At 46.0% G+C, this 16740-nt stretch overlaps 1 protein-coding gene across 13 annotated transcripts in view; it reads left to right on the top strand.

The window, feature by feature from the left end:
* The window catches only part of TRAK1 (trafficking kinesin protein 1), a 181810-nt gene that overhangs the window by 117966 nt on the left and 47104 nt on the right, over positions 1-16740 (top strand). Inside the window, exon 1 of one of the 13 annotated variants that reach the window (XM_072793211.1) lies at positions 4223-4504. The exons of 11 other annotated variants lie outside the window; for them this stretch is intronic. In XM_072793211.1, the coding sequence (XP_072649312.1) occupies positions 4393-4504 (112 nt within the window). In that variant the 5' untranslated portion in view covers positions 4223-4392. Of the gene's footprint in view, positions 1-4222; positions 4505-16740 lie in introns of those variants that run through there. One more of the 13 variants, XM_072793218.1, reaches the window with a different exon arrangement.

Below are 16740 nucleotides of genomic sequence, written 5' to 3'. Positions count from 1 at the left end.
CCGGTGGCACAGCGGTTTAGCGCTGCAGGCCAGGGCATGATCCTGGAGACCCTGGATCGAGTCCCACGTCAGGCTCTCTCTCTGTATGATGCCTGCTTCTCCCTCTGCCTGTGTCTCTGCCTCTCTCTCTCTCTGTCTCTATGAATAAATAAATAAAATATTTAAAAAATCCTTTTTAGAAGACAAGTGGCATTTTGAACAAGATATAGTAGTATCTTTACTACTACCTGTTTTTTGCTACAGTTTCTTTTGTAACCTGGCACCCTCATTGCCCGCAGTACAACATTGTAGATGTGAATGTCTGGTGGGGGGATGGTCTTGCTCATGCTAATATTGATCTTCCCCTGGAAATGCTCTAGTAGACGGCTGATGGACTTGTTCCTTGGGCTTCTTACTCCACAGTGAAAAGTCAGGTGCTGTTACTCGCTTGATTGCAGGGACCCCTAAAATGGCACCCCAAGGTGAGGCTTGGCTAATTTGGGAGTAAAATTTTGCTGGAGGTATTTGAAACACTAGTTGAAAAGCTGTTCCTAGGTTTTCGAGATGATTTTCTAATGTTCCTGCACTTCGTGTCAAACAACTCAAACAGGCTGTCATTTGTTCACTTGGTGTTTATTGGGGGATGCACCTTCAAAAGGGACAGATGGCTTTTCCCTTTCCAGATGCAGCGCCCTTCTGAATGGCTATAAAAGTGACTTTAAAAAAAAATAAGTGGGGTGCCTGGGCGGCTCAGTAGGTTAAGCATCTGCCTTCGGCTCAGGTCATGATCCCGGGGGCCTGGAATCGAGTCCCGAATAGGGATCCCTGTTTAGTGGCGAGTCTGCTTCTCCCTCTGCCCTACCTCTCCCCCTCCCCCTGCTCATTTATGAGTGCATGCGCTCTCTCAAATAAAATCTTAAAAAAAAAAAAAGGAATTAATTATAAATGCATAATGTAATTGTCAGTTCTGTAAGTGGCTTTGGTAAAGTAGCAGTAATGCCCTCTCTCAGGTGGAGATGCAAGCCCAGAGCCCGGGTTTTGGAGCATGATGTCCCCCCCCCTTTTTTTTTTTAATTGTAGAAGCAAGGTGTTTGGATCCTGACCTTCAGAAATGGGTGCTCTGTTCCAATGGAACTAAGAAGTGAAAGGAGGGGAGGTGCTTGAAGCACTGGGAGAAGTCTGCACAGTGGATGGCACTGGGAGAAGAGGGCAGAAGGACAATGGTGGCAGGAGGGTGCAGTGGGGTCAGGTGCAGGCAAGGGGCAGCAGACTAGGCACAGACCATGGAGGTCAGGAAGTGTACAGCTCACATCTTGAAACGGGGAGGTACCCTCTAGAGGGCTGTGGTCCAGTGGGACTTTTGACAGTGGCAACACTCTGAGCTGTGCTGTGCTGTCCAGTATGGTAGCCAATAGCCACATCTGGCTCTGGAGCACTGGAAATGTGGTGAACATGACTGAATTTTGGATTTTATTTAATTATAATTTATTATTTTTTAAGGATTTTATTTATTTGAGATACAGCAAGAGAGAGTGAGAGAGAGAGAGAGAGAGCACACAAGCAGAAGGGGAGGAGCAGAGGGATAAGCAGACTCCCTGCTGAGCAGGGAGCCCAACTTGGGGCTCCATCCCAGGACTCTGGGATCATGACCTGAGCTGAAAGCAGGCACTTAACCAACTGAGCCACCCAGGTACCCCGGATTTTATTTAATTTTAATTAATTTAAAATTGAATGTAAATAACCCCAATGGATTTTGGCCACTCTTGGGACAGTGCATGGTAGAGCTTTTTTTCCTTTTGCTAGAAATTGGGGCAGTGACTTCTCTGATGGTATATTGAGTAGATCTGGAGAGGGACACACAGGAAGGATGCCCTTCCACCCTGCAAGAGGTGACACCTTCCACTTATGGTCTTCCTGTGCAGTGTTTCTAGGGACAGTCCAGAACTCAGTCTCTGCCTCCCTGCCCGAGCCCCAGTGTCTGGTCCTTGCCTCTAGGACAGCACACACCCTTGCTACTTGGCTCTTCCTGAGGCCAAGCTCCTTCTCAAAGGCTTCACATCCAGAGGTCCAGGATCTCCCACTTGGCACAGGGATTCCTGGGCTTTCTTGGCTCTGGCTTTTGAAGAAATTGCTCTGTCAGAGAAGCTGTTTTTTGGCCTGTCTCTGCCTTTAACCTTGAAATGAATGCACGTGTGGATAAGGTTTGAGAATTCCTTAACATCCCTGGGAGAGGGCACAGAGGAGAGATTTGGAGTGGGAGGCAGGGAATATCCTGAAGGACTAAACCCAGAAATATGGGGTGCCATGAAGAGTGTAAGATGGTTTGGTGTTCAAAATGCCATGTCCTAAATGTTTATTATATAATATATACAGACTTGGACATCATTTGTTAAGGATAACCTAGATTCGAGTTAAAAGCTAAGTATAAACAACTTGGTTATGAGTCATCACTTGAGAGTATTCTCAAATACATGAGATCAGCTTTTGTTTTCATTTGTACACGCCGTGGCCGAGTACAGTATCCTACACATCTTAGAGTCAGTCTGATATTTGCTGAATGAATAATGCACAAGGTGGAGATCCTCCCGCCCTCCCTCATTCCCTTGCCAGGGCTTCAGACTTATGGTCATTTGAATTGAATTAAGTCTAATTTGATCCCATTTATTGCGATTAAATGGCATTTTTCCCCAAGTGTGTGTCCTCATAAACATTGTATTTAAAACTTATGCAGATTTTCAAAATGTGATTTTAAACCCTCTGCCACTGAATTCTGCTAAGCCTCCTTTTTATAAAGAACCCATCTTTAACGTTGTAAAATGTAATAATCATTTTTCAGGTTCCAAAATATTAACCAGACAATGCATATGTCTCTAGGGTTTTATTTTTAAATAGCATTTTTATTCTGTTCTGGTTTTCTATTTGAGGCACTCATATGATCTTACATTCTTATGGAGGTAGCAATTCACGGTAGCAGACATTTTTAGCTCTCAAAACAGGATCCTCAGCCCTAAGGATCCAAAGATGAATAAGAACTATCACCTGAACCTGGGCAGAGACTTCTGTATGATGGTCTTGCCTCTGTGCAAAGCCTCCCTCTCGGTTACCTAGGGGAGGCAAATCAGCAGAGAGGTGGAATAGGTCTCCTGGTGTGGCTCTTAGGAACTGGGAGACCTGCCACAGTGTAGCTGGGAAGCAGCTGAAGCACAGACATTGCGGAATGTGCTGCAGTTCTTAGCTGCCAGCACTCGGGGCCACCTTCCAGTGGGTTTGATGGAAGAACCTGCCATTTTCACTTTTAAAGGCAAAAATCAAACACTACAGAGGAATTGGTATTGAGATACACAATTAAACCATGGATTCTTCTTCCAGGCAACAGTGTAAACTCTTAGGCTTTAGAATTTTTCCTCCTTATCCTAGCAATTAGAATTTGTAAATCTGACTGTATACAACACAGATTTAGGAGGAGAGTGGGGGTTATAAAATGCAGATTTAAAAAGAGCAAATGCAATGTATTACCAAAGAAAGACTGAATTAAGCTTAAAACAGGTAGTGGTTGCTGCCTTTTTTTCCCCTTCTGCTAGTAATTAGAATGATCACTTTCTTCCCTGTTTAGCACTGTGGCAGGCTGTTACTCAGATTGGTCTCAGGGGCTCAGTCAGTTAAGTGTCTGCCTTCAGCTCAGTTCATGATCCCAAGGTCCTGGGATCGAGCCCCATGTCTGGCTCCCTGCTCAGCAGAGAGTCTGCTTCTCTCTCCCTCTGCCCCTATGGCCCTTGCTCATGCTCTCTCTCTCTCAAAATAAATAAATAAAATCTTAAAAAAAAAGTCAGATTGGTCTCAGAACACAGACCAAAATTCTCTCATCTGAGGCATTGGGCAATGATTCACCAGGGCAGCTCCTCTGCTGGAGTCCTACCTTTAGACAGGTGTACCTGCTTAAGGCTTGTTTGGTATTGCCCTGTGCAGTTGCTATGAAACTTCCAGGAAGCTACCATTCCTCATTGCTTCTGGGGGGAGGAAAAGTAGGGAGAAGACTCTGGAGGTGGAGAGCTTACCTGAAGTCCTACACCTGCCTGCCTGCCTCCTGTCTGAGTCCACAGCACCTGGCAAGGTCACGCTGGGGCAGGCAGGGCATTCCCATTCTGGCAGGTGCTTCTCCTGCCACGCCCCACCCTGGCCCTCCCCTGGCTTCTGGGAGCCACCCCCTTCCGGGTCTGTCGTGGGTGACGCTGGGCCAATGGCCCTGTGCACACCCTCCACTCCAGCTCAGCCAGGGAATGTCCTCTGCCCCGTCCAGGGCCCAGCGTGTACCCCAGGAGCTCTGGTTCCCATGGCTCCTCTGGGCAGACAGCTGGGAGCTACCCCAAGAACCGCCCCTTAGGGCAATGTTTGGGCTTTGGGGTGACTTCAGCAATGTCCCTGAGCGATGTGGGAAGGGAAGAAGGGTATTTTGAATATGACTACCAGGATGAAGAGAGGAAGCCCACCTGTGAGCGGCATGAAAGCCTGGACCTCTTGGAAGAGGGTAAATTCTGTACTTTGTTCAAATCTAACCCTTTACTTGTTAGTGTCTAAGTAGGCCTGGCTGTTTTAATTTTTATTTATTTATGGTAGTCACAGAGAGAGAGAGAGAGAGAGAGAGAGAGAGGCAGAGACACAGGCAGAGGGAGAAGCAGGCTCCATGCACCAGGAGCCCGACGTGGGATTCGATCCCGGGTCTCCAGGATCGCGCCCTGGGCCAAAGGCAGGCGCTAAACCGCTGCGCCACCCAGGGATCCCAGGCCTGGCTGTTTTACTCATCTCACAGCACTCTTTTATTTTCCTATTGAGGTATAACTTCAACTACACAGATCTTCCATGGTGAATGGCTTGAATAATGACCCCCACATAAAACCACATGCAGCATGTCCAGTGCCCTGAGAAGTCCCCTTGCACCCCAAGAGGGAGATCATTGTCCTGGCTTCTGTCACCTTAGATTTGTTTGCTCCTTTGTTCTTGTTCTATGTAGATGGAATCAAATAATGTGCATTATTTTGTCTGGCTCCTGTGGCTTAACCAATTCATACACATCATTGCAAATATCTGTAGTTGTCTGGGATTTTTGTTTGTTTTTTCCCCTTTCTGGCATTCCAGTACTCTGCTTTAAGAAGTTTAGTTGTTTTATTGTGACTGAATGGGTTTGGGTAAATTGGTGGGCAAGAGACTGAGTCATTAAATGAAGTGTGTTTTTGCACTGGCATTTATTTTTTTAAAAATCATATTTGAAATAGGGATTTTGTTTTAAACTTAGGATTTTTAAAGAATTAAAAAAAAAGATTTTAATTATTTATTCATGAGAGATACACAGAGGGAGGCAGAGACACAGGTAGAGGGAGAAGCAGGCTCCCCAAGAGGAGCCTGATATGAGACTCGATCCCAGGACTCCAGGATCACGCCCTGAGCCAAAGGCAGACACTCATTGAGCCACCCAGGCGTCCCTAAGGATTATTTATTTGAGAGAATGAGTGAGTGCGTGCAAGGCAGGGGGTTGGTGTGGGAAGGGGCAGAGAGAATCTGAAGCAGACTTCTTGCTGGGAATGGAGCCCAGTGTGGAACTTGATGCCAGGATCATGACCCAAGCCAAAATCAAGAGGTGGATGCTTAACTGCCTGAGCCACCCAGGTGCCCCAAAGTGGTTATTCTTTTTTTTTTTTTTTTTTTTTTAACTTTTTAAAAGAAGGCTCCATCCCCAGCATAGAGCTCAATGTGGGGCCTGAACTCAATCCTGTGATCAAGACCTAAGCTGAGATCAAGAGTTGGATGCTTAACCCACTGAGCCACCCAGTTGCCCCTAGGATTATTTCAAATATAAAAGTATAAGGGCTGATGTTGAAATCACCTGAGTACCCACCATTGGGTTCTATCAGAGAGATGCTGTTTTTGGACAAGTCTCAGGGTGTTAATGATAGGCCCAAAAGCTTGGTGTGAGTTTCCTAGTTGGGCTAATGTGGCTTTCACTCACAGCCCAGAGCAAGGGATTTTGGGGGTACAACTGGATGTTTAAGCAGTGACTGCATGTGTGTTCTTTAGGTCTTGGGTAAAAACAATCTGAATACCTTCTCAAAATTCTGCTCTGTGATGATTTATTTTCATGTCTCAACTTTTATTTTAAAAATTATTTATAATCAGCTGTATACCAAAAGTGTTTTTCTTTTGAGGTTTCTATTCTGGTAATTATTAACGTTTTACCTACAGGAAGTTAAAAACATTGCACTGGAGAAAGCAGGGAAAGGGAACAGCCAGAAGAGAGCCAGGGGGCTCCATGCTGAGGCCTGGTGCTTCACCTGGTCCTTTTGCAAAGGAGCTAGTGGGGGTAAAAGGAGGAGTGGCTGGCCGATGGAGACTATGCATTAGTCGGGTTCCTGGAAATGCTCAGGAGAAAGGTATCCATGTGCTCCTGTGGAGCCAGGACCAGCCCGGGTTTACCTGGATCAGCTAATGTTCCTTATGACTGTGCAACCCAGCATGTAGCCCATGTGCCCACATCACCTGGGAACTGGTTAGTGCTGCAAACTCTCAGGCCCCAGGCCCATGGAGTCACAACCCACCTTTTAACAAGATCTTCTGGAGATTCCCGTGCATATGAAAGTGTGACTGCCCATAGAGCTTATTAGTAAGATGATTTGAGAAACCAGTCATTGAACCATATGATTCTAAATTAAAGGCTACACAAGATTCTGGAGCAGTGTCTTATAGCCTAGTCAAGAGAAGAAAAAAAATTGTATTTCAAATATTTCCTATATCCATATTTTTAACTTTAAGAAAAAAAAAACAAACGGTGAGCCAGATGATGATGATGAGATCCAGTGTTTATTGTGTACTTACTGTGTGTGCCAGGCACCATTCTAGGTACTTTATGTGAATTTGTGCATTTAATCCTTAAAACAACTAAATGAGGTTAAGTGCTATTATAATTTTCCACTTTATAGGTTTATAAGAGAAAGCTTAAGTGACCTTGTCCAGAGTCACAGAGCTAGTAATGATTTCATCCTGAGTAGAATGGCTCAAGGGCCCTCTGCTCTTAACCATTATGCTAACAGTTCTCAAAGTGGGGTCCCGTCCCAGGAGCATCAGCATTGCCCAGGATTGTGTCAGAAATACACATTCTCAGGCCCTGTCCTCAGACCTGCTGAGCCAGACACCCTGGGGTGGAGCCTAGCAGACTGGGTCTTAACACGCCCTCCAGCTGATTCCAGTGTACATTGTCCTGTGCTGGTCCACATCTCATAGATAACCATGGGTGTTGGTTTGCAACTCCCTGTGGAGGTTCCCGGTGTAATCTGAAACCCGCCCCCATACTCCATGGGTAGGGATTGATGAAGAGGGCAGGCCACTCCAGATTGGTAGGTGACATGTTTAATAAGCAAAGAGAACTTTCATACAAGGCTTATCTTGGGTGGCAACAAGAGAGTGGATCTCGGCACCCACCTGCCAAACCTTAGAAGTTGATATAGAGGCTTTAACTGGGTTCAGTCACGCATACCATGCAGGTGTTCTCCACACCACATTATCTTCTCAAGGCCGAGTCCCTGGAGCTGCCTCTGGGAGCAGGAAAGGCAAGCTGAACTCACATTCCAAGGACAGGGAAGGGGAGCCTCCAAATGCCTGAGTCCAGTTCACAGGTCAACTGGAGGTGGCTTCTTTTTGTTGACATCCCCTAACACAATGTCCCTACTTTATGATCATATTCAAGTGGGCACTGCTCTGTATTTGCCATCTTAGGATTACATTCTCTTCTCTTTTGTTTTTTCCCACCCTACTACCTCCTTCCTTTCTCCAGTAAAATGTTTAGCTGTCGTGGGGTGCCTAGGAGGCTCAGTCAGTTAAGCAACTGACTCTTGTTTTCAGCTCAGGTCATAATCTCAGAGTCCTGAGATTGAGCCCTGCACCAGGCTCAGTATTTAGTGTGGAGTCCGCTTGGGACTCTCTCTCTCCCTTTCCCCCTTAATACATAATTCTTTAAAAAAAAAAAAAAAAGTTTAGCTCTCTTATAGGGGTGAATTGTCAATAATTTCAAGACAGTAGGCTAAAAAAAAAAAAAAAGTTTATTGCCAACATGCTCAGTTTTCTTTGTAAAATCAAATTCATGAGACAGGCTTCTAGCCTGAAGGAAATCTGGGGCATAGATCACAAGATAGAGGTTGCTTTGGAAGGTTTGGTTTCTGTGGCCAGTCCTGTGTCCCAGAGCAAGCCACTTGCTGGGCAGGACCTTGCTTTTCTCCGACACCGTCACACCACCTGGGTCTTGAGTTAAGGGAAGCAAGTGTGTGTGTGGAAGAGAAGTGCTCTCGAATAGTGAAATTATTTGCAGGATGTGGCCATAACTGTTCCCTGGATTCTGAGCTGGTTTAGGTGGTTTTCTTCCCTGCTAACTGATCTAAAAGAGGTGCTTCTGGGGACTTCTGGGTGGCTCAGTGATTGAGTGTCTGCCTTTGGCTCAGATCGTGATCCTGAAGTCCTGAGATTGAGTCTGCATCAGGCTCCCTGCAGGAGCCTGCTTCTCCCTCTGCCTGTGTCTCTGCCTCTCTCTCTGTATGTGTCGTGAATAAATAAAATCTTTAAAAAAAAATTTCAAGAAGAATTTAAAAAACAAACCAAAAAACAAAAAAGAAGTGCTTTTGGTTGACAGCTGAAGGACGGATTTAATATTTGGATTGTTCTAAGACCTGTGAATACAGGAGACGTTTATTTTCTTCCAGTCACCTTGTGAGGGTGATAGGCACTTTGTAATGTCACCCTTCAACCTTCAAAACAGCCTTTGAAATAAATGCTATTCCCGTTTGCAGTCCAAGCAACTGAGGCCCAGCTAGATTGTCCTGTCCAGAGTTCCACCCATGTCACCCTGCCTGGGGGTCTGCCTTCCACCACACCCAGGCATGAAGCTGATGGAGTTCAGGGCCCTTCCTGGCATCTCATTTAATCGTTTTAACGCACAGAGTGGGTGCTCATAGGGCGACCGGGCTTCCGGGAGAAGCAGCTTGCTCACACCAGGCAGCTGCGAGAGGCAGCTTGGCTCTCACTGTCCTCTGCAGAGAACATGTCTCAGCTCTGTGTCTTCTGGCCACGGAGGCCTTGAACAGTGCAGAAACAGAATTGACCTCAAGCACTTTTGGGCTGTGTGGCGTTCTCAGAGGAGGGCTCTGCTTGTTTGTCCTGGTACCCTCTGCCTCGGGGCGAGAGCAGGCAGGGGGTACATCTCCATGCCGCTGGGAGTGGGGTTGCAGATCATGCCCCCTCTGCGCCCAGCAGGGTGTTGGCACCAGCCACCAGGAAAACACTGGCGAAGATAGTCAAGTTTTGTGGTCACTTCCTTATCGTTTCCTGTGTGGCAGATTTGTACCACATTCTCAAAGGAGTGCCCAAGGAAGCCTGATCTCGTAATTTCTCCTCATCTGGACGCTCCTGAGGTTGTTACCCAACTGCAAGATTCCTTACCCGATTCCTGGCAGCTGGCGGCATTTGAAAAGAGTGTATGGAATCCTCTGGGGTTTTTGGTTTTCTGAGCCCATGGCTGCAGGAGAGCCTGTGTTCTGTCCTCAGAGGTAGCTGCTGATGGCCAGGATGTGAGTGGCTACATCAGTCTTTGGCACAAAGGGCAGTTTTCAGGTGTTGAGCCCTAACTGGAAATCAGTAAGGAAGTCGGCCCATCTGCTTTCTGGCTTAAGACCACTGCTACTTATGAGTTGATGCCTTTCTTTTTAACACGGCTTCTTTCTTAGAAGTTTCCTACTTCATTATCTCTTTGTGCCACACTAGACTTGATATGGCCCATTTCTAGATGGCTTCTCTCTCTCTCTGCCCCCCCCCCCCCCAGGAAGCTGGGAGGAAAGGGGAGGTGATTCTCTAGGACATTTGCTTATCTTGGGGTGACAAAATATACACTGGGGCCTTGTTTTCACCCCTCTCTGGGGTGTTAGTTAGACATGAGCCTTTTTTTTCCAAAGACTGGTCTGGGAGAAAACAGAATCTTCCTTTTTATTATTATTATTGTTTTTTGAGTATCAGTTATGTGTTGGTTTCCAAATAAGACTGCATTGCCTTCACGGGACCTACATAGCCCAGGTGGGAGGGGACATGGGACATTTGTAAGACTTATGTCCGTTATGGTTGTGGCCATGGCCATTTTGGGTGGGTCTTCACCCTCTTCCTATACCCACTTCAAGGGCTGCATCAAAATAGTTATTTTGTGATATATATATATATATTATATATATATATATAATAGTTATTTTGTGTTATAAAAGTTATAATGTGTGTCTTTTTTTTTTTTTAAAGATTTTTATTTATTCATGAGAGACACAGAGAGGCAGAGACATAGGCAGAGGGAGAAGCAGGCTTCATGCAGGAAGCCTGATGCGGGACTCAGTCCCAGGACTCTAGGATCATGCCCTGAGCCAAAGGCAGACACTCAACCACTGAGCCACCTAGGTGTCCCCCCAAATAACATGTGTCTTATGGGTCTTAGTAGTTAATCCACTTGCACTGTTGGGCCAAGTCTAAATTATTTTGAAGATAGATGTTGAAGGAGAACAGCGATGCCAGGGATGAGACTCTACCTTGGAAAGAGAATGGATGTGTCATGCCTGGGGAAGACAGTCCAGAGTCCCTCTTTTCAAAAACTGGAGAGAGGTGGCTCTTGGTTTCTTTACCAGTGTATCATGAGAGCTAATTTTACTGACAGTCATCTAAGCAGACGTGGTCTCTGTGGGGTGAACTAGTCCATTTATGTGCCTTTTATTAGTGCTGATTTTGAGGTGAGGGATTGCTGTGGCTACACAGTTGTGGTCTGAGGAGGGCTCGGTTGGGGATCAAGATAACAAACGAAGGCTTTTACATTGCTGTGTAGCGGGGAAGTGCTTGGAATACAGTCTGTCTAGTTCCAGTTTATGTAGCTACGTGTTGTTTGGGTAACTTAAAATATTGGGATATAACTTAAAATAGTGTAAAACTCAGCTACTTTGAACAGTGTAATGCTTTTGAGGAAATTCTTTGAGTTGTTTAGCTATCACCCTAGTCCAGTTCTAGGACGTCTGAACGCCCTACCCGTGTGAGCTCCTTCATGCCCGTTCATGGCTAGTCCCATTCCCGCTCCCAACCCAAGGACTCCACGAATCTGCTTTCTCTCTCACTTGCTTCTATGGGATACTGCACAGGAAGGAATCCTACAGCTTGTGGTCTTTTGTGTTGGGCTGCTTCTAAGCAGGCCTCTCCACGTTGCTGCGTGTACCAAACCTGCATTCCTTTCTACGGCTGTAGAACTCGACAGGCACAGACTACCACATTTTGTTTATCCATTCATCAGGAGAGGTTCCTTTGGGTTGTTTCCACATTCTGACTGTCAGGAGTAATGCTGCCGTAGTCATTTGCATACTTTGCAGCTTTGTGTGGACATGGGTTTTTTTTCTTCCTCTTCCATAGGGGCATAGGGGACTTCTAAAGTCTGTGACCTTAGGCCATTCATCTAACTTCTCAGAGCCTGAGGTCCCCTGCCATAAAGTATGGGGACACGTGTCTAACCTACTGGCATGGTGTCAGGCCTGGGTACGCAGGGGTTGGTTGCTGCTGTATGGCTGGGGAAGAATAGCCATTTACAGATGTCCCCCTGCCCTCAGGGCACCTGGGTGGCTCAGTTGGGTTAAGTGTCTGCCTTTGGTTCAGGTCATGATGTCAGGGTTCTGGGATCAAGGCCTGCATTGGGTTCCCTGCTCAGCGAGGAGCCTGCTTCTCCTCTGCTCCTCCCTGCACTCATGTTCTCTCTCACTTGCTCTGCATGTTCTCTCTCTCTCTCTCTCTCTCTCAAATAAATAAATAAATAATAAAGATGTTGCTTTCATCAAAATGCTTTGCCAAATCAGCCAGGTCTGGGTGTCTGCGAGCTAGCTGCCCTCCAAGGGAAGGCTGACTGGGAAAGGCACAGTTTTTGTTTTTTGTTTTTAAGATTTTATTTATTTATTCATGAGAGTCACAGAGAAACAGAGACACAGGCACAGGGAGAAGCAAGCTCTCTGCAAGGAGTGGATGTGGGGCTCAATCCTGTGACCCCGGGATCACACCCTGAGCTGAAGGCAGACACTCAACCGCTGAGCCACCCAGGTGTCCCGAAAGGCACAGTTTTTACAATGGTGGACTATTGTCCTGCTGGGCCACAGGGAGGAGCAGGAGAGAGATGGTCCCTGCAGAAGGAAATAGGCACATGTGGCTCCAAGCCAGATACCAAGAATGGCATCGTAGGGTGAGCATGAGCTATGATGGAGAATGGCCATGGGTGGCAGGCTAGGAGCCAGGTAAGGATGGTTCTGATATGTCATATATATATATATATGAATTGAGGTTGCTGTTTGTTGGTAGTGGCAGAGCTGGTGAGGATTTTTAAAGCAGAACATTGACTAAATTCAAAAATGTGTAGACAAAGCTTTAAATAAAGGACATTTGTTTTGCAATGCCTGGAAATTTAGCACCAGTTGTGACTCATTTAGGATTTCATGGGGATCTTTTTAGCCTTGGCTTTCAGGTTCTGAGCCTTCCAGCCCTTGCCAGGAGCAGGGCAGTACTTATTAGGTTTACTTCCTGGAGGATTGGGGGCCAAATGTAGGGATGCTTTTTCTTTCTTTTTCTTTTAGATTTTATTTATTTATTTATTCATGAGAGACACACAGAGAGAGGCAGAGACACAGGCAGAGGGAGAAGCAGGCTCCATGCAGGGAGCCCAATGTGGGACCAGATCCTGGACCCCAGGATCATGCCCTGAGCTGAAGGCACAACACTGAGCCACCCAGGCATCCCTGAGGATGCTTTTTCAACTGACAACTGCTATTCCTGCTCACAGAAGAGAGGGATAACCCACTGATTTGTGGACCATTCTCTTCTCTGACACCTAACTGCCAGCTCCTGTCTCAACTGGGCATTTTGGAAGTTATTCGATAGGTTTATGGTTTTTATAAATATTATAGAAAATAAAATTTACTTTTCAAAAAATTTTAAGGTAAGAGGAGAAATTATCAAGGAGAGGGACTGAAATCAGGTTCTAAAAAAAGTTGAAAAACAGTGTTCTAATTAATTAAAGAAATGACCTACAAATAGGCTGGAACACATAGCCAAACAATGCAAAATGCAAATATAATGGACAGTTATGAATATCTTCTCTCCATTCATGGATATTGGTGACTTGGTCTTCGTGTTATTATAAGGGAGCTGTGTCTCCTGAGGTCTTGGCATAGACACACACACACACGTATATATTTTTATAATTTAGTTTTATGTAAATGTGCATTTATGGTTGTATACATACATACTTGTATGTGTGCAAAATATTTATTTGCTCCAAAAATATGTAAAACTGACATAGGAGAAATATCATCAAAATTAGGTTAAGAAGTGGTGAGAGCTAATTGTTTATACAACTTTAGGAGAATCTTTCCACCACAACCCAGTATATAAATGAGTAGTGAGGGCTGTCAACCGTATTTTCTCAGAGAAGTCTGATAAAGCCAAAATGTCAAGGGGGCCTTGTCAAGCCTGTTAATGTGATGAGAAGGCACAAGTTCCTAGGGAGAGCGGGTTGTGTGCTGGAACCTTCTTGCCATCCATTTCCTTGGCCAGGCTTCCTGCGTTCCACCTCTGACCTCCTGCTTTGGCTGCTCCACCACCTGCACTGCCCCTGCCCACTTCTCCCACGCATGCCCTGGGGCTCCTTTGGATGCCCAGTCTGGCCTGACCCTGGAGGCCCCCCCACCCCATTGTTTTCTTCCCTGTGTGTGTTTCCTTGGGCCTCAGGTCATCACCCCTGAGCTCCCTTCCCTGGCATCATCATCTCTGCATTAGGCAGGGACTGGTTTCTATTCAGGGCCTGCTCTCTGTAGATATTGGGGATTTCTTGGCTGGCATCTTCTGTCTATGAACAGGAACTGTAAAATGGCTGCCAGCATTTATTCTCAAAATTGTTTTGGGGGTGGTTTACTTTGCATAAAGCTTGCGTTCCTGATTTTCAGCCAAAGTGGCCTGCCTGCACCTCTCACCCCAGAGCGGCACCCTCCTCCCTCCTCCAGTTAGCTGACAGCCCAGTACGGGCCTCCCTCCCCCTGCCCAGCCAGCCCAGGGCCACTCATCTGAATCTGCCTTCATGATTCCACCTGCCCACTCAAGTGTTTGATTCTTTTCTCATTGCAAGTTGGATCCTTTGGAACCATGACTTAGTACCTCCAGCTTCTGGGAGGGTGTTCCTCCTGTAGGGGGCCTCCTGCTGCAGGGCATTGTACACGACATGGCACATTATTCCATGGGGATCTCAACCCCTGTCCCCTTTGCCGGTGTTTGCACTAGGTCAACCCCATTGTGCTTCTGGCCTTCCAATGCATGTGCCTGTCTTGCTGGGGGCAGGGATGGGAGTGGATGGGGTGGGGTGGTGCAGTAGACCTAGGAAACAGAGTGCTCATGTACCCTCTGTCCCAGTGAGAAGCCCAGATCTTATCTGATTTACCGTCCTGTCTCAACTCTCTCAAGAGACCACTCCTCTCCATTTTCACAGCCACTTCTTTGAATTAATCAACAGCCTTGACCACAACCCTGCCCCCCCATCCCTACCCCATTTCTCTTTACTGTAGCCAGAACACTCCCTCTTTGAGAACCCTCCAGTGGCTTTTGCTGTCCCATCGTGAAAGTCCAGACTCCTTAAAGGGACTTGCCAGGCCTCACACATGCTGGGCCCCTGCCCAAGGTTGCCCTGATGGGGCACATGGGCTGTGTGTTTTCTGGGTGCCCTCAGAAGGCATAGGTCTTCTCTCCTGGTCAGCACAGAGCCTGCTGCACATGGGATGCACTTTAGTGTGATACTGCAAGAACTGTGCTGTGTGTACGGTATATCTGCTTTGCCTGTGTAGGTTATACTTCTCTTTCTAGAGTCTTAGACCCTAGTTTTCTCATGTTACTATAGAGGTTTACAGCTGTTCTTTTACTGTGGCTTTTTTTTTTTCTTTTAAAGATTTTATTTATTTATTCATGAGAGAGACACACACACGGAGAGAGGCAGAGACACAGGCAGAGGGAGAAGCAGGCTCCATGCAGGGAGCCCGATGTGGGACTCAATCCCTGATCTCCAGGATCACGCCCTGGGCTGAAGGCAGTGCTAAACCACTGAGCCACCCAGAGATCTGCTACTGTGGCTTTTTGTTTTGTTTTGTTTTTTTGAACATCCTCTGAGTGGAAGTGGGTTGATTTGTTAGCACCCCCTTGGTCTGAATTGGAACCTCCATTTGGAATGTTGTTCCCATGGAGAGAGAAACAAGACCATGGTTTATTGTAGATTGAGTATCTAGAAAGTCAGTGCTTGGGAGGTGCAGCCTGTACTTATCTTACTGTTTAAGGGCATTGTTGGTTGCTTTCCCACCTCATTGTTCTCAACCCTGCCCTCTCATTTCTTGGAAGAGAAACCCAAGACACACATGGCAGGTCTTGTCTGGGGCCTCATGACCTTGGTAGAGTCCCCTATGGAAACCTAAGCCTCAGAGCCCCAGTGCCAGGGATCTCTCCCTTACACCACAGATGTTTCTTGTTCTGTTTATGCTTCTTGAATGTCGTCGATGTGTGCTGGCCTCAGCCTCACCCTTGTATCCTCTGTGGCTCCCTAGCTTAAGATGCAAGCCAGACTGACCTAAGTGCAGTCCTTGCCATGCAGACTCATTGGCTGTGATCTTGGTTGGGTCCTTTAACATCTGTTTTCTCATCTGTGGAATGGTCATCATGACAGCACCTACCCTGTAGGGTTGCTGTGAGGATTCAGGAAAAAACACATAAAATCCCCAGACATAGCAGGTACTCTATAAATGTTAACTGCAGCCCTGCTGGGATCCTCTTCTTATGTTGACATTTGCCATTTGCTAGCCGTATGACACCAGAGGAGTTACTTAACTTCTCTGGGCCTCAGGTTCCCGTTTATAAAATGGGGTTGGTTTAAGTTCCTATCCTGTCGTATTTATCAATAATCCGAAGAGAGGGCTATTGAACATGGCCACAGGAAATGTGCTCAGTAAAGGTCTGCTGCTTCTGTTACTGATTTCTCTAAAAAGTTGCATCAGGGAGGATTCCAGGACCTTATATTATAGTCAACTGTATATTTTCTGAAAAATATTTTAAGTAATTTTTCCCCATCACTATGCATGGTCACTACAAAAAAAGTTAAAATTTATAATGCCATCGAAATGTCAATATTTTTATGGCTATCCTGATTTTTTTCCACTGTGTATTTACTATAAATCAGTCCCTCTTGTCCCCATTGGGATTAAATGTATTTTTTTTTTTAAATATAACTGGAATAACAATGCACATACTCATGGTCAACCATGGTTTTTCATCTGTGACTCTGACTTCTGAAGCTGGGATCTCTCAAAGGCCTGGGGATTTTTGGAAGGTCTCTACCTCACAATCTGCAGCCCTAACTGAACATGAAAGGTTACACCTGCCCTCCTGTCACTGCACACACGGCAATAATATGTGTCTGACTGGTTAATGCTAGAAAGCAAACCACTGGTCCAAGGGTACATCTTATTGGATCAATGGTTAAAGCATGTTAAAGCTTCTTAAAAGGAAGCATGAGGGATCTTTGTGGCGGTGGATACACAAACCTACATGCATAGGTAATATGATTGTTAGAGCTTACTTACTAGTCACAGCAGGTGCACACATGCACACTCAGATGAGCAGGAGTTAATAAGAGAAGATCTGAATCAG

The sequence above is a fragment of the Canis lupus genome, chromosome 22 (assembly GCF_048164855.1).
Source record: "Canis lupus baileyi chromosome 22, mCanLup2.hap1, whole genome shotgun sequence".
NCBI lineage: Eukaryota > Metazoa > Chordata > Mammalia > Carnivora > Canidae > Canis > Canis lupus.
This window is presented reverse-complemented; position numbering and strand designations above follow the sequence as displayed.